The sequence below is a fragment of the Strigops habroptila genome, chromosome W, assembly GCF_004027225.2.
Source record: "Strigops habroptila isolate Jane chromosome W, bStrHab1.2.pri, whole genome shotgun sequence".
Classification (NCBI taxonomy): Eukaryota; Metazoa; Chordata; class Aves; order Psittaciformes; family Psittacidae; genus Strigops; species Strigops habroptila.
Genome location: NC_044301.2, coordinates 21403001 through 21420942, shown reverse-complemented (window position 1 = coordinate 21420942; position 17942 = coordinate 21403001). Strand labels below are relative to the sequence as shown.

Here is a 17942-nt window from a genome sequence, read left to right as displayed (position 1 = left end):
AGTGATCAGCAGGACCCGCTCACCCTTTAATAGCCCCATATGGCCAGTGCTAAAGTCTAATGGAGAGTGGAGACCAAGAGGAAACTATCACGGCCTGAACGAAGTCACACCACCACTGAGTGCTGCCGTACAGGACATGCTAGAACTTCAGTATGAACTGGAGTCAAAGGCAGCCAAGGGGGATGCCACAACTGATATTGCCAATGCATTTTTCTCAATCCCTTTGGCAGCAGAATGCAGGCCACAGTTCGCTTTTACTTGGAAAGGAGTCCAGTACACTTGGAATCGACTGCCCCAGGGGTGGAAACACAGCCCTACCATCTGCCATGGATTGATCCAGACTGCACTGGAACAGGGGCAAGCTCCAGAACACCTGCAATACATTGATGACATCATCGTGTGGGGTGATACAGTGGCAGAAGTTTTTGAAAAAGGGAGGAAGATAATCCAAATCCTGCTGAAGGCTGGTTTTGCCATAAAACGGAATAAGGTCAAGGGACCTGCACAGGAGATTCAATTTTGGGGAATAAAACGGCAAGATGGACGTCGCCAGATCCCCACAGATGTGATCAACAAGATAACAGCAATGTCGGGCCACTGAGAAACATCAGAACAACCAATAGGTGGATCAAGCTGCTAAGATTGAAGTGGCTCAGATGGACTTAGATTGGCAACATAAGGGTGAATTATTTTTAGCCCAGTGGGCTCATGACACCTCAGGCCATCAAGGCAGAGATGCAACATATAGATGGACTCGTGATCGAGGGGTGGACTTAACAATGGACACTATTGCCCAGGTTATTCATGAATGTGAAACATGTGCTGCAGTTAAGCAAGCCAAGCGGTTAAAGCCTCTCTGGTATGGAGGACGATGGCTGACGTACAAGTATGGGGAGGCCTGGCAGATTGACTATATCACACTCCCGCCGACCCGCCAAGGCAAGCGCCATGTGCTTACCATGGTGGAAGCAACCACCGGATGGCTGGAAACATACGCTGTGTCCCACGCCACTGCCCGGAACACTATCCTGGGCCTTGAGAAGCAAGTCTTGTGGCAACACGGCACCCCAGAAAGAATTGAGTCAGACAATGGGACTCATTTCCCGAACAACCTTATAGACACTTGGGCCAAAGAGCATGGCATGGAGTGGGTATATCACATCCCCTGTCATGCACCAGCCTCTGGGAAAATCAAATGGTACAATGGGCTGTTAAAAACTACACTGAGAGCAATGGGTGGTGGGACTTTCAAACACTGGGATACACATTTACCAAAAGCCACCTGGTTGGTCAACACGAGGGGATCTGCCAACAGGGCTGGCCCAGCCCAATCAGAACTTTTACGTACTGTAGAGGGGGATAAAGTTCCTGTGGTGCACATAAAGAATTTGTTGGGGAAGACAGTCTGTGTTATTCCTGCTTCAGGGAAAGGCAAACCCACTCATGGGGTTGCTTTTGCTCAGGGACCTGGATATACTTGGTGGATAATGCAAGAAGATGGGGAAGTCCGATGTGTACCTCAAGGGGATTCAATTTTGGGGGAAAACAGCTAATGAACTCAATTGTATGCTGTTGCCTGCTACATAACACTTTCATAGCCCACCAGCTAGATATCTTCAAGTCACTAGCAACTGACCCTGACTTCCCTCCGATCATCACCCCAACAAAGAATGAATTTTGATGAAACCAGACGAGCTCAGCAGTGACAAGTCTGGCAGTGTCAGCAGCAGGTAACAACCCAACACTACACACCGTCCCTCCTGCCCTGAAAGACTATTACAAGAGATGGAGCCTGACATCATGGACTGGATGAATTCAGCAACTTAATAGGGATTGGTCCATGGATAAAGGAATGCTATCTCTCTCTTTGTGTGTGGGTGCATATCTGTATATATATATATATATATATATACACACACACACAGAGAGAGAGAGAGATATGAGACAAAAGCAATGGTATATTGAAAAATGTGGGATCTGAGCATGACATGAATGGTATGGAATAAGGGGTGGATACTGTCCTGGGTTCAGATGTAGGCATCTTTTCTTCTCCTTCTTAGTAGCTGGTGCAGTGCTGTGGTTTTGACTTTCATCCTGGGAACAACACTGATAACACTGGTGTTTTTACTTGTTGCTAAGTAATGTTTATTCCAACCAAGGACTTTCTCAGTCTCATGCTCTGCCAGGGAGGAGGGGAAGCCGGGAGGAAGCAGAGACAGGACACCTGACCCAAACTAGCCAAAGGGGTATTCCATACCATTGCACAACATGCTCAGTATATAAACCGGGGGGAGTTACCCAGAAGGCCCAGATCACTGCTCAGGTCAGGCTGGCTATCAGTCAGCAGGTGGTGAGCAATTGTATCCCCTCCTCTTCTCATTTCCCTTATCATTATTATTATTGGTGGTAATAGTAGTGGTTTTATGTTATACTTTAGTTATGGGACTGTTCTTATCTCAACCCGTGGGAGTTACATTCTTCCGATTATCCTCCCCATCCCTCCAGGAGTGGGGGGAGGAAGAATGCAGGAAGTGAGCGAGCGACTGCATGGTTCCAAGTTACTGGCTGGGCTTAAACTACGACAGCACTGCAGCCCCCCCCTTTCACCAGCTTTGTCTGGGTGACTATGCTGGTGACTACCAGGTCAGACAGAGCAGAGCTCCCAGACTGGGCCCTGGTCCTGAGGCGAGTGCTAACCATCCCGTTCGCCCTGCCTGCCAACTGCCATGCCATGCCCCATTTGCCCCGCTCCTTGTCACTCACGCTCCCTAGGATGGGTTACTTATCATAAAGTACAATGAAATGAGAACCTTAGCCCAGGCCCTTAAGCTGATAAACACTAAAACAGCAAATACTGGCTGCAAGTAAGGTACGACATGCTGAAACTCTGAGACCAAGTGCAACAACTCCGAGAGCAAATAAATCAACATTGTTATGAGTGACTATTAATCCAAAATAATGAATGCTTATCACAGTTAGACACACTCTGGTCAGATCTGTTGTTATCTCAAGCCTTCATGCCCCACATTGGGTGCCAAGAAGGACTGTCATGGTTTAAATCTAGCCAGTAACTCAGAACCACACAGCCGCTCGCTCCCTCCCCCCCCTTCTTCCTCCCCCTGCTCCTGGAGGGATGGGGAGGAGAACCAAAACAATCTAACTCCCATGGGTTGAGATAAGAACAGTCCAGTAACTAAGGCATAATACAAAACTACTACTCCTACCACCAATAATACTGATAAGGGAAATAACAAGGGGAGAGAATATAAAACTAAAAGGGAAAGGAAAAAAAAAAATAAACACAAGTGATGCACAATACAATTGCTCACCACCTGCTGACCGATACCCAACCCAACCCAAGCAGGGATCTGCTCTTCCGGGTGACTCCCTCCACTTTCTATACTGGGCATGACATGCTGTGGTATGGAATATCCCTTTGGCTAGTTTGGGTCAGGTGTCCTGTCTCTGCTTCTTTCTGGCTTCTCATGCCCCTCCTCACTGGCGGAGCATGAGAGACTGAAAAGTCCTTGATTAGATTAAGTATTACTTCGCAACAACTAAAACACTGGTGTGTTATCAGCATTGTTATCAGACTAAAGCCCAAATGCAGCACTGCACCAGCTATTAGGAAGGAGGAAAATAACTGTTCCAGCTGAACCCAGGACACCGCTGCACAGTAAACAAGACCAGGGAGAACAATGTTACAAATATCAGAAGATACCATTCTAGATTGGTTTTCCAGTCCCGTTCATCTTGCTACCACAAAAAGCAATTGTTTTGGCACAATGCAGAGAACAGTACATGGGTGAGAACAAACAGCAGGAAAAGGGGTCTCTTAAAACAGCTCTGTCACCAGAATATTCAAATTACACTGAGGAAAGCTGTGCATTCAAAATCTTCCCCCTTAACCCCAGCACCACACAGTCATCTTGAAGATTTTCAATACTTCTGGTTTTAAAGCAAATAAACTAATAAGATTCAAAGTGGCAATAGACATTTACAGGGCTGACACAGAATAACTCAATGGATTCTACCCCAGTTCCTTGATTTAAGTCAGAAGTTGCTGGGGTCAGCTGGCAGAGCTGCAACAGGAAGAGGCATGCAGTCCATCCCTCAGCACTGCTTGTCCAGCATGGCACCTTCTGCGAGCTACAGAAAGCAGCTAAGTATTATTAAAAAAAGCTAAGCCCCTATACCCTGCTCTTGTGAGACCCCACTTGGAGTACTGCGTACAGTTCTGGTGTCCTCAACATAAGAAGGACATGGAGCTGTTGGAGCAAGTCCAGAGGAGGGCCACGAGGATGATAAGAGGGCTGGAGCACCTCCCGTATGAAGACAGGCTGAGAGAGTTGGGGCTGTTCAGCCTGGAGAAGAGAAGGCTGCGTGGAGACCTCATAGCAGCCTTCCAGTATCTGAAGGGGGACTACAAGGATGCTGGGGAGGGACTCTTCCTTAGGGACTGTAGTGGTAGGACAAGGGGTAATGGCTTCAAACTTAAACAGGGGAGGTTTAGATTAGATATAAGGAAGAAGTTCTTTACAGTGAGGGTGGTGAAGCACTGGAATGGGTTGCCCAGGGAGGTTGTGGATGCTCCATCCCTGGTGGTGTTCAAGGCCAGGTTGGACAGAGCCTTGGACCACGTGGTTTAGGGCAAGATGTCCCTGCCCATGGCAGGGGGGTTGGAACTAGATGATCTTAAGGTCCTTTCCAACCCTTACGATTCTATGATTCTATGATTCTAAGTATTATTTCTGTTCCTAAAACTGCTAGTACTAGTTCTAAAGTTCAAAACCAAAAGCAGGTTCTTCCTGTTTTTATAAAGCATCTGTTCCATCCCTTTGATAAGTCCATTACCAGAGTTGTCCCTTGGATCATGGAAAGAAAAATCTTCTGATAGAAAAAAAAAAAAAAAAAAAAAAAAAAATCACCCAAAACCATGTGCTGTACCAACAATTCTCAGTAAATACAAGTAGATTACTGTCATTTAATATTTAAGCATGAAGGAAAATTGAGTTTTGACTATATGACATTTTTAGGGCAAAAGAGCTATTTAGGAGACTACAAACATTTTTCTCGATGCTTCCAAGTTCCAGAGAGTCTCACAGTTTTACAGTTACTCAGCTGTGTAAAGAAAAATCAGAGGGGGGAGATGATGAATAAAAAGTTCTGATTGTACTTGCTGCAGTGCAAAAATGCAACTTTATAGATACACACACATTACTTTGTAATTGTTCAAAATGAATGTATTAGCTAAATTAATCACACATTTAATCAGTATGGCTTTAGTACCTGACACTTGATTAACTGCTTTAATCACAGCTTCTCAGCCCTGCCTGTTGACAATAAATAGCTAACTGTGCTATATCTAAATGGTGCATATGATATTCAACCACAGAACAACTAGCCTCAAGGTTTTAGGTTTTATGCTCCAGTGATTTTTTTTTTTACATTACTAATTTGTATGCACATTTGGGTTGGTTTATTGCAAATAGGACAGTATGTTACGTAAAGATGGGAATTAAACCCATTACATTCTAGATATTTTCAGCATTCAAAATGCATACATTTTTGTACATGTCTATTGTCTTCTTGTTAGGAGATACCATCCTTTTGCAATAGTTACAAAGGATATACTTTTAAAAAATACTGATTATACATAAAAAGACAGGTTTTAGTCCTTAGCACAAGTCAGTTCCTCAGGAGCTGCGGGGATGAACTTCAGCAAACATGCCTTAGAATCAACACTTCAGATTTATTTCTAGCAGCTATAACCAGTCATATTCTGGAGGCCTGCAACTTAAAAGTACAGTTTCACTATCATTTTAAGCCAATGTAAGCTGGCACTGCTGCTGAAAGAAATAGTCCCACCCTTCCCCACTGATAGTTTCCACATGTCCTTTCCTGGAATCAGCACAAGCCATTCATGAAGACCCACAGCAAACATGACCAGGATACTCCCCTAGTTAAAAATCAACATTTCTCTTCCCCTTTTCCTTTTTGTTGTTAGGGGGCAGTGTGAGAATGAATAGGGGAAAAGCTGATTTCATTTTAACATGACTAATCCCCCAACCCAGTTCTCTACATGGCCACAAGTGTTAGCATGAACAGAGCAGTAAGGAACAGACAGGGGACTAGACTGCTTGAACTCAACAAGTGGGAATTCATACTGTCTGGAACTGCTAATGAAACCACACCTACAAGGGTGAAAACTGGAAGATAAAGTATTTAGATACTCAAAATATTCCCTTTCCCAAGCCACGCATAAATGAAAAGAAATAACTCAAATTATCAGATCAAATTTTACATTAATGACTTTCCCTTTGGTTGAATTGCCATGTCACCTTAAGTTCACTTTTAAGAGTGTTTTAATCAGTACATTAAGACTCTTCCACTTTAAAGTTTGTATGTTAGAAACCCCCATTACTCCCAAGACCACTCCAATCTCACAGCTTCTCTTGATTTCATGATCTCTGCATGTCCAGACCACAGGGATCATCACTGACAAACTTACAAGATGGGTATCACTAAACTGCAACCATCCTGACATGCACACAGGAATGTAATTCAGAGGAAAAGTTACTGGCCCTAATTCAATCTGCGAGATGGATTCCTAACTGTGGAGTAGCTACATTTCTAAAAAGAGAGCAATTATGAGAAACTACATGCTCCTAACACACCCTCATCACAAATGCATATTTGTGGCTTTCTCACTTTGTTTAGACCTTTCCCTTTATCTCATCAGCTGTATTCATACTTTGATCCAGGGCATTATTCGCTCTGGAAAAGTATATTCATTGGTTCTAAATTTTAATTTAAATTAAACTGCATTTCAACTTGATCTTTTGTTATGACAAAGCATGACAAGCCAACCTTGCTTTAACCTCTTTACAACCACTCACTGCTTTAGAAACCTCTATCATGTGCCATCTTGTTTGGATCAAGCAGCTCATTATGACCACTCCTAAACATCCCTCTCTAGACCTTTTCTAGCTCTGAACCTGCATCAACACCACTGGAAGAAAAAATACACTCTTGATTAATCAGTTTCAGTGTCTGCTTCAGGTAGGAAAAGGATCTCAACCATTCCATTAAATATAAAGACGTTGGGAATTTATAGCAAGATCAGCGAGTTCAAAAGTTCTGCTCAATTAAGCACAAGTCCTTGCAGAAGTATAGCAACTTACATGGAACCTTTTTTTTTTTTTTTTTTTTTTTTTTTTTTTTTACAAATTAACTCTGCACACTTCTCAAATATCCAATACAATAAATGGTCACTTTGATGGGGCATTAGCACCTGTATTTTTTTTTATTTTTTTTTTAACCAAACTGCCCTATTTCAAAATACTCTTTTCCCTTCTGCTGCCCTCACTAGGACTGAAACCAACTGGAACACATATGTGTTAGGGAACAGGAGAGCCTTAAACCCCTGCAGTAACATCTTTAACAAAATTTACAAACTATTACACACTGGTGATAGCTCTAAGATCTCTAAACAGCAAGACAATGAGCACTTTGAGAGCTTTAAATGTGTGCTCTGATTTGGTTAAAGTCCTTTTATTTCTTGTAGCTTCACCACTAACAACACACAACTCAGTTATGAGCACACTGCAATTAGTTCCAGAAATCCTGTAAGAATATTGAACTTTGCTTAGGTACCTTCACTTCAGGGTAATAAAAGACTGTCCATTTCTTCTGTCATACCCCCCCCAAAAGCTGCTCCCTGCCAGCTGTGCTCAACAAACTACTTGTGTGGCACACATTTCTCTGAACATACACACCCTTGGTTAGTGTGTGCTTCTCAAAACACAAATTCTATGAAAATAGGCCTTCCGTTCATTTACTTTTAACATTCCCCACATTCTCACTTAGGGTCCACTTCCCACGGCCCAGTGATGCTGTTTTACCCCTGCTCCACAAGCGAACAGCCGGGGATGCTCCGAGCCCCCGGGCTGGAAACCAGCCCTCCACTTTCGGGGGCTCCTGGCCAATTTCTAACCCAAACCAGAGCGTTCAGGTTCGCTCCGAGGCCACCGCTTCCACCGAGGCCCTTTCCCGAAATTCGGAAGCAGCTTTCGGGAAGCCTGGAGCCGCCGACGCCCCGTTACTTCGCGCTCCAGGCTCCAGGCCGAAGCGGCCACCCCCGCCCCCCGCGGCAGCGCCGGGCCCCAGCCGCACCCCTAGGGATGCGCCGCCAAACAGCGAGGTTAACTGGGCGGCGAGCGGGGCCGCGGCCGCACTCCCGGCCAGCACCAGCGGGGAAGCAGGGATCGGGAAGGGAAGGAAGAAAGAAAGAAAGAGGGGGAAAGCCCCCCGCTGCGGCGCCGCTCTCACGGGGGCCGCCGCCGGGCCCCGAACACAGAAACCTGTCAGGACACATTCTTGAGGCCACCGCGGCCAGGCCAGGAATGCGGCCGGGGGAGCCGGGCTCGGATCGAGCATCCCGGTGCGACCCATAAGCCGGCAGCGGAGGGGGGGGATGGTGGTTTGGGGCGGGCGAAGCACCCCGCCGTCGCCTGGAGGGAAGCAAGGCCAGCCGTTAACGACGGTTAATGGCGCGGGCACGGCGCACCCCCAGCCTCCCGGCCCGGTGCCACACTCACCCTTGGAGTAGAGGGATTTGGGGGACTCGAGGTCGAGATCGGCGCTGAGCAGAGAGATGAAGTCCGAGGGCATCGCAGCTCCACGGCCCGGCAGGGGCGAGGGAGGCGGCGGGAGGAGAGGACCTGGCCGAGAGGGGGGCGCTGCTGCCTCCGCCGCCCCGAGATGAGGAGGGGAGACGCCGGCAGGCAAGAGCACAGCGCTCCGCCCGTCGGGGCCACAAATATGGCCGGGTCGGGCCAGGCCGAGGGCTCCGCCACCGCTGACAGGAACCAGCTGCTGCCAACGGAACGCGCCCAACAGCCTCCTCAGGCACCACCCTGCGCCTGCGCGGCCGCCGAGAGAAAGTGGGTGGGGTGTAGAACGGCACAGGGAATACGAGTGCTGCCGGCCCGCGCATGCGCCTCGGCGGGCGGGGAGGCACGATGAACCAGCCGCCGCCGTCAGCGCCGCACTGCGCATGCGGAACAAGGAGGCGGAGGGCTGGGGGGCTGCCGGTTGGAGAGCCGCCGCGGTGGCGGCGGGGGGTGCGGAAGCGTCTAGAAGGGGGCGGAGGCGTCTAGAAGGGGGCGGAGGCGGCTTCTGGGAGAGTGCGCGGCGTTGAGGGGACTGCGGCCGCGGGACAGGGGTTGTCACTGCCTGAAACACGGTGCGGAGAGTTTATGATCTAAGCAAATTGCTCTGCGTTGTCCCAAATGAAGAAGCGGATATTTCTAAACAAACAGAATGCAAATAATAGAATCATAGAGTCGCAGACTGGTTTGGGTTGTAAAGGACCTTCTTAAAGCTAATCTAGTTCCAACCCCTGCTATGGGCAGGGGCACCGTCCACTAGACTAGGTTGCTCCAAGCCCCGTCCAACCTGGCCTTGAACACTGCCAGGGATGGGGCAGCCACAGCTTCTCTGGGCAACCTGTGCCAGCACCTCAGCACCCTCACAGGGATTAAAACATACTTGCCGGGTCTTCCTAAAATCTCATCTCAATCTCCCCCTGTCAATTTAAAGCCATTCCCCCTTGTCCTGTCCCTACATGCCCTTGTAAAAATTGTGGAAAGAGAATTGACAGTGGTTTTTAATTAAGTGAAAAAAATGGCATACACCTTAAGAAAACCAGTACCCTGGATGTGGGTAATTTGGAGACCAGGAGTACTGAACAGTTTGAGGGGTGAGGGAGTTGGGGAGCCCCTTTACCTGGTGACAAAGGTGTAAGGAGGATGGGGAGGTGAGGAAAGGCCATGCACACAGATTTAACATTATTTTTCCGAGGTGATAAAAATTCAGTTTGGACGTGGGGAAGGGATCAGAAAGTGAGGTGGCCTGATTTGTGAGCTGATGGAGATGCCAGGCAAATGCTTAAACTGTGAAAAATGGAGGTGAAGCAGCTGTGAACAGCTGATGCATACCTCAGGCTCCGCAGAGGGTCCAGTTGGCTCCTGTCCCCCTGGCAGCCAGCTCCAGTGCCAGTCTGCTCTCAGATCCCAACAGAATTGCTCTCCAAAAACACTCAGCAGCTTCTAAAAACTCACTGCCCCTCACCAGCCCTGGCTGAGGCACACAGGAGGGTTTGATGAACACCATGCACCGCTGGCTGCCCACTGGTTGGTCAGTCACCATGGGCCAGCCTCCCCGGTATCCACCAGATGCCTGACCACACTCTTGTGCTCATGTCACAGTTGCTTCAGTGCTTTGGGTGCTGGGGTTTCATTCTGCCATGTTACCCACGTGAACAGGGCACCAGCATGGTGCCTGTGGAGTCAGTGTGGCGTCGAATGCATGCGGCATTGTTGTGGTTTAAGCCCAGCCGGTAACTCAGAACCACGCAGCCGCTCACTCACTCCCCTGCTTCTTCCCCTCCCCCACTCCTGGAGGGATGGGGAGGAGAATCGGAAGAATGTAACTCCCACGGGTTGAGATAAGAGCAGTCCAGTAACTAAGGTATAATACAAAATTACTACTACCACCACCAATAATAATAATGATAAGAGAAATAACAAGGGGAGAGGATACAATTGCTCACCACCTGCCGACCGATACCCAGCCCTACACGAGCAGTGATCTAGGCCTTCCGGGTAACTCCCCCCAGTTTATATACTGGGCATGACATGCCGTGGTATGGAATACCCCTTTGGCTAGTTTGGGTCAGGTGTCCTGTCTCTGCTTCCTCCCGGCTTCCTGTGCCCCTCCTCCCTGGCAGAGCATGAGACTGAAAAAGTCCTTGGTCAGAGTAAACATTACTTAGCAACAACTAAAAGCACCGGTATGTTGTCAGTGTTGTTCTCAGACTAAAGTCGAAAACACAGCACTGCACCAGCTCTAAGAAGGAGAAAAAAAGATGGCTACAGCTGAACCCAGGACAGTATCCACCCCTTATTCCATACCATTCGCGTCATGCTCAGATCCCATATCTTAAAATGCACCATTGCTTTTTGTCTCATATATATATACACATATATACACACACACAAAGAGAGAGAGATATCATTCCTTAGTTCATGGACCAATCCCTATAAAGTTACTGAATTCATCCAGTCCATGATGTCAGGCTCCGTCTCTTGTAACAGTCCTTCAGGGCAGGAGGGACGATGTGTAGTGTTGGATTGTTGCATGCTGACAACACCGCCAAACTCATCTGGTCACTGCTGAGCTTGTCTGGTTTCCTCAAAATTCATTCTTTGTTGGGGTGATGATCGGAGGGAAGTCAGGGTCAGTTGCTGGTGACCTGAAGATATCTAGCTGGTGGGCTATAAAAGTGTTATAGAGCAGGCAACAGCGTACAATTGAGTTCATTGGCTGTTTTCCCCCAAAATTAAATCCTCTTGAGGTACACATTGGAGTTCCCCATCTTCCTGCATTACCCACCAAGCATATCCTGAGCAAAAGCAACCCCACAAGTGGGTTTGCCATTACCCGAAGCAGGAATAACCCAGACTGTCTTCCCCAACAAATTCTTTATGTGCACCACAGGAACTTTATCCCCCTCTACGGAAGGTAAAAGTTCTGATTGGGCTGGGCCAGCCCTGTTGGCAGATCCCCTACTGTTGACCAACCAGGTGGCTTTTGGTAAATGTGTATCCCAGTGTTTGAAAGTCCCACCACCCATTGCTCTCAGTGTAGTTTTTAACAGCCCATACGATCCCACACACTCTGCCACTCATGACTGTCCAGCCTCGGGGAAAATAATAACGATAAGGGAAATAACAAGGGGAGAGAATACAGTTGCTCACCACCTGCCTCATGATACCCAGCCCAATCTGAGCAGTGATCTGGGCCTTCCGGGTAACTCCCCCCAGTTTATATACTGGGCGTGATGTGCTGTGGTATGGAATACCCCTTTGGCTAGTTTGGGTCAGGTGTCCTGTCTCTGCTTCCTCCTGGCTTCCTGTGCCCCTCATTACTGGCAGAGCATGAGTCTGAAAAAGTCCTTGATCGGAGTAAACATTACTTAGCAACAACTAAAACCATCGGTGTGCTATCAGCATTGTTCTCAGGCTAAAGTCGAAAACACAGCACTGCACCAGCTACTAAGAAGGAGAAAAAAACCTGTTACGGCTGAACCCAGGACAGGCATCCCTGATTCACAGCCCTGTGGAAGAACGATGGCAACTGCATGGTACATGTTTGTTTTTATTTGAAGTCAGGTATCTCTTTCATCCCAGACATTCTGCTTTAATCCCCCAGAGCTGTGCTGGCTTTTCCTCTCTTCTGCCTGACTTCATCATCATTCATGGTTTTTTGAGAGGCCTGTGGAATACAGCTACAGATTTCAGCACTGTCCACAGGCTTGTTTGTATATAGAATCTAACATCCCTTTCTGTGGGGTGGTATTTGGAGGACAGCGGGCATGTGATGAGCCAGCTGTATGAGGGCCTCTTCTAAGCATGCAGCCGCATACCAAGAAGAAGATAAGAGGATGTGAACCAGCCATCGGAGAGCTTCTCCTAAACACGTAGCCGCATACCAAGAAGAAGATAAGAGGAAGAAAACATCTGCAGTCGGATACATGGGAAGAACACCAGGAATTAGATGAACCAATAAGGACACTTACCGAGCCACGTGATTGCCTCGTGCAAGAGGGCTCCTACCAATCAAAGGGCGCGTGACCGTATGTAGAGATAGAAAACTCTGTATATAAAGGCATCGTGGGAACAATAAAGAGGCTTCTGCTTGATTCACATTGAATCATGTAGGGTCCATTGTCGTCTCTCCTCAGTTGGTGACCCCGACATGATCGTCATATGATAGTACCAGGAGCAACCCCGAAGGAGAGGACCGGCTGGAGAGCCGAGCCAGCGGGACTGGAGTCGGGACGGATCGGAGGACGGTCCGTGAAGAAAAAGAATGTATGTTGCAACGGGACACCCTTAGAGGTGAGCAGCTGGTAATAAGAGATGGGGCAGAGTGTAACAAAGGAAGAAAGTGCGATTGTGAAACTGCTCCTACATATACTCTCTAAGAGAGGAATTAAACACGATGAGCTTGTGCTCCGAAAACTATTAATATGGTGCCAAGAGAACGGGTTCCTCCCAGATCCACAGGCCGCTTTTAAGGTCGAAACTTGGGAAGAGGTTGGGGAATGGTTATGGGATGCCGTAAGCGACGGCAAGAAAGAAGCTAAGGGACTAGCAACAACTTGGAATCTGATTCTAATGACCCTTCAAGCGATGAGGGCAGTGTGATCAGCCGCTGCCGGAGCTTTTATAGCTTTACAGCCCCCATCGTCTAAGATCAAAGTTTTCGATCGGCTCCCTGTCCCTTCCCCCGCTGCCCCGTCGGCATCTCCGACAGAGGACGAGATGGATCCCCAGAAAAACGAGGGGATGGAAGTGAATGAATCCTGGTCCGTACCGCTGCCTCCTGACCCTTTCGTAGAAAAGCCACCCAGGGGAGAGCCGCTGCCCGTCCCACCCAACCCATCTCACTCCAAGAGCCAGCCATCGCTTTTTCCACCTCTCCCTCCATCCATGCCTCCCCCACCAACGTCTCCGTGAAAATCATCCACGCTCGAGCCCCACAGGGAACTGGACTGGGCACAGAAACTGCTTCAAAAGTTGGAGGACTTGGAAAGAGATAAGATCGCTCGAGAAGAACACAGGGGGGAGGAGGAGGGCGCGATAGCAAGCTGCGGGAAGCTCCAGGGGGTGGGGGGAGGCAAGAGATGAAACTGCTAAAACTGACGGGGACCCAACAGGACGATGGAGAGGGATTATTCAGAATGCATTAGTGAAAAAAAAAAAAAAAAAATTGCAAAAGAATTTGCAAAAGGATAGAAAAAAGGGGGATTTGAGACAAGGAAGTACAAAATGAAATATAATCTTTTGTAAATAAGAAAATTTAGTTCTAAGTAACTTTAAGCTTGGTGGCTTTGTATATAACAACAAAACTTTCCAAACCTAAAAAGGGCCCGACCAAAAGAACACAATAAGGGTCCTTGTCTAAGATGAATCGTTGTAGCTGACATAGTTGTGGAACCTTATGGCCTTCGCACAAAATTTATTGTAGCCAAAACAGGATTGTAGCTAAGGAGCAGCTGAAACTAAGCAGATGTTCAGGAGGTGATGTAGCAAAGTTAACTGATAAGTAGAAGGACAAGGAGAAATCACTCATTTATGCCAGCAGTGTTACCGAACTAATTAAGTTGGCAAGTTCTTAACGAGTTCTACGAATCAGTTTGGCGACCCAGATGGGACCCTCTCTGCTCGGCTGCAGGACCCGCTGAGAACAGGGCTCCCTAGGGCCCCCGGGGAATTTTCCCGGAGGGACCCCTCGACTCACTCGGATCACTGTGGGAGCAGCCAAGGACCATCTTTAAGAAAGTATTCTTTTGTAAATATTGTTTTGTTTTGGTTAACATTCCGTAAGTCGTAGGAGACGTCCTGCACGGGAGTCTGTTTGAAGTTTGGATTTTGGTGGGTTAACCTTTTGTTTGGAGCCTTCTGTAAATCGAGATATAGAAATCTCGTAGGTAAAGGCGTATACCCGGCTGCTAGCGCTTGATTGGTATACATTTGGATTTGTTTCTGTTTGTGACTTGCTGGTATTTGACCTAGTTTTGTGGATTATCACGGTAACGATTTTGGTGTTGACGATATAATATGGTTAAGGCTGCACTGTATGTTGTGATTGTGTCCTTAATAGTTGTTTGTCTAATTGGATTTTGTTTGTGTTTTAGGTATTGTAGTTGTGTGGAGTGTGTTTGTGGGATCCCTTGTGTGTGTGTGTAAAATTAATAATGGGATATCAACAGAGCAAAGTAATGTATGCAGATATGTTTTTCACGTTAAGAAACCAGCAGGAGTGGCAGAAGGAATGTGGAATTAAGAGAGCTCTGCCAGATCCCTTAATTTTAGCTTTGGAAAGGGACAGGAGCAATTAGAGAAAGGTCACATTAAACCGACCACAAGCCCTTGGAATACCCCAATTTTTACAACTCCAAAGAGAAGTGGCAAATGGCGCCTATTGCATGATCTGAGAAAAATTAATGAGGTCATGGAGGATATGGGGGCGTTACAGCCTGGATTACCCTCCCCAAATATGATTCCGAAAAATTGGGACATTTTAATTATCGATTTAAAAGATTGCTTTTTTACCATTCCCCTGCATCCAGAAGATTATCAGAAATTCGCTTTTTCTGTACCGAGCGTAAACAAAAGTGAACCTATGAAAAGGTACCACTGGGTAGTGTTACCGCAGGGCATGAAAAATTCACCAACCATGTGCCAGGTTTACGTGGCCTGGGCACTTACTCCGGTACGTGAAGCGCATCCAGACTTGCTTATTTATCATTACATGGATGACATTTTGATAGCCGGAAAACAGCTGAATGGAGACCAATTGATTGTTGAATTACAAAATGTGTTGCAGTCAAACGGGCTACAATTGGCCCCTGAAAAAATACAAAAAACAGAAGTATGGAAGTATCTTGGCTGGGAAATCGACAAAACAGTTGTTCGACCTCAAAAGGTGGAACTCCGGACAGAGATCCACACCTTAAATGATGTACAAAAATTGTTAGGAGATTTAAACCGGTTGAGGACCTATGTGGTATTACCAATGAGGAGTTGGCACCTCTGATGAGGTTACTCAGGGGAGGAGGTGGTGCAAACGCACCCCGGATGTTGACAAATGAGGCCAAAGAGGCTTTACAGCAGATTAGCATAAAAATTAGTAAAGCCTACACCCATTGCTGGAACCCTGATTATGGGATAGGTTTAGCAATAATCAATAGTGAGCAGCACCCTTTTGCTGTAATACTGCAATGGATTCCTGGAAGAGATCCTTTGCGGTTATTAGAGTGGGTGTTTCTATCGGCACAGTCAAAGCGGACAGTTACAACACGAATGGAGGCGCTAGCACAATTAATCATGAGGGGGCGAAATCGAATTGTTGAAATAGCAGGGAAAGAACCATCTTTTATCATAATACCTTTAGTGGCAGAATATTTAGCTTGGGCTTTGCGCCAGTGTATTTTATTGCAAGTGGCGTTGCTGGATTATTCGGGTGAAGTGAAGGTGCACTATCCACCACACAAGTTTTTTAGTGTACTACATTCCTGTCAAATAGAAGAGCGACCTAGACGCTCTGCACATCCGGTAGACAGTGCTACAGTCTTTACAGACACAGGAGGAAGATCTCAAAAGGCTGCCATCACGTGGCAGGCCAACGGGCAATGGCATGATGTAGTTTTAACAGACTGTCAAGGCTCCACACAACATTTGGAGTTGCGAGCCATGGTAGAAGTGTTTGCTCGATGGAAGACACCACCAGTCAGTGTTGTTTGTGATTCACTGTATGTAGTAGGAGTTGTATCAAGTATAGAACGAGCATTGCTGAAAGAGATAAACGATGAGGTATTGTACAAACTATTTTGGAGGTTGTGGCTATTGCTGTCAGAAAGACAATGTGAATATTTTATCACCCATATTCGGAGTCACACAGGAATAATCGAAGGCTTAGCGGAAGGCAACCGGAGAGCCGACAAGCTGGTAGTGCCGCTATGGGTGGCTTCCTCAACGGACCGGTTCGCACAAGCCAGACGGTCTCATGATTTTTAACACCAGTCAGCCAAAGTACTGCGCTGCCAATTCGGGCTGTCTGAATCAGATGCCCAAGGCATTGTCCAGTCGTGCCCTGATTGTCAACAGTATCCCGGAGGCTTGGCTCCTGGAGTCAATCCTCGTGGTACTGGACCTTTAGAAATTTGGCAAATGGATGTTACGCATGTCCCAGAATTCGGTGAACAAAAATATGTGCATGTCTGCTTGGGTTGTTTTTCTCTTGCAGTTTGGGCTACAGCTCAGACTGGCGAATCTAGCAAACGTGCAGCATCACATGCGTCACACGGCTATAGCGGCCCTTGGTGTGCCACGAGAAATCAAAACTGACAACGGCCTTGGCTATGTACCTCATTCCACGCAAGCGTTTTTCCAGCTCTGGGGCATTACTCACGTGACGGGTACGCCCCATTCACGTACCGGTCAGGCTATGGTCAAACGTATGAATCAGACATTGAAGCGTTTGCTTCAAAAACAAAAAGGGGGAGAAAGTGCTATATCACCAACAGATAGATTAAACAAAGTCCTATATGTGTTAAATTTCTTACAATTGCCGCAAGATAGCTTGGTGCCACCAATGGTAAAACACGGGGCTGGTCTACAAGGAGGGTTGGAAGAAGTTAAGAGCAGACAATGTAAGGTAATGATTAAAAACGGGATAGCAGGGGCCTGGGAAGGACCATTTAAGTTAATCACATGGGGAAGAGGATATGCATGTGCTGTTACAGATACAGGAACCAGATGGATACCAGCCAAGTGGGTAAAGCCATGGCAAGAAAAGTTGCATGACCCACCCGAAAACACCCCAGCACCTAAGGACTCTGTGCCATAACTGTGGAACTTGGGAGCCTTGGAGTTTGTGTGTTTGCGAGTATTGTGGGGTCAGATGGTATTGTCGAAGTTCTAGAGCACGCGCGGGGTAGAAGGTTATCAGTCACAATGGTTCTAGGGATGTGTGTCAAATGACACACTGTTCAAGTTAGAGTCAATATTACTTATCAACAAGGATACAACTGAGGCCCAATTGTAATGATCAGGTACAATTTTGGGATGTGCCGTCTTGAGTTATTGCCTCCTTGTTTGCACCTGGAGTAGCTGCAGCAAAAGCATTAGGAGACGTGACTGAGTTAGGGTGTTGGGCCGCAAAGCAGATAAATTTAACGTCAGAAGTACTTACACAAACGCTTAATGATGTAGATAGCACAAGACACGCTGTTTTGCAAAATAGAGCTGCAATTGATTTTTGCTTTTAGCACAGGGTCATGGGCTTGAGGATTTTGAAGGGATGTGCTG

At 47.1% G+C, this 17942-nt stretch overlaps 2 protein-coding genes across 7 annotated transcripts in view; one reads left to right on the top strand and one right to left on the bottom strand.

The window, feature by feature from the left end:
• The window catches only part of NFAT5 (nuclear factor of activated T cells 5), a 72852-nt gene extending 64106 nt beyond the window's left edge, over positions 1–8746 (bottom strand). For all 6 annotated transcript variants that reach the window (XR_003994879.1, XR_003994880.1, XR_003994882.1 and 3 more), the window contains exon 1: positions 8601–8746. Coding sequence is in view for 2 of the 6 variants with exons in the window: in XM_030510953.1 (XP_030366813.1) it covers positions 8601–8673 (73 nt within the window). In the remaining 4 variants the exon portion in view is untranslated. The remainder of the gene's footprint in view (positions 1–8600) is intronic.
• Positions 8747–8763: 17 nt separating this feature from the next.
• TMED6 (transmembrane p24 trafficking protein 6) overlaps positions 8764–17942 on the top strand; it is a 139987-nt gene continuing 130808 nt past the window's right edge. Inside the window, exon 1 of the mRNA XM_030511328.1 lies at positions 8764–8945. Within this exon, the coding sequence (XP_030367188.1) occupies positions 8764–8945 (182 nt within the window). The remainder of the gene's footprint in view (positions 8946–17942) is intronic.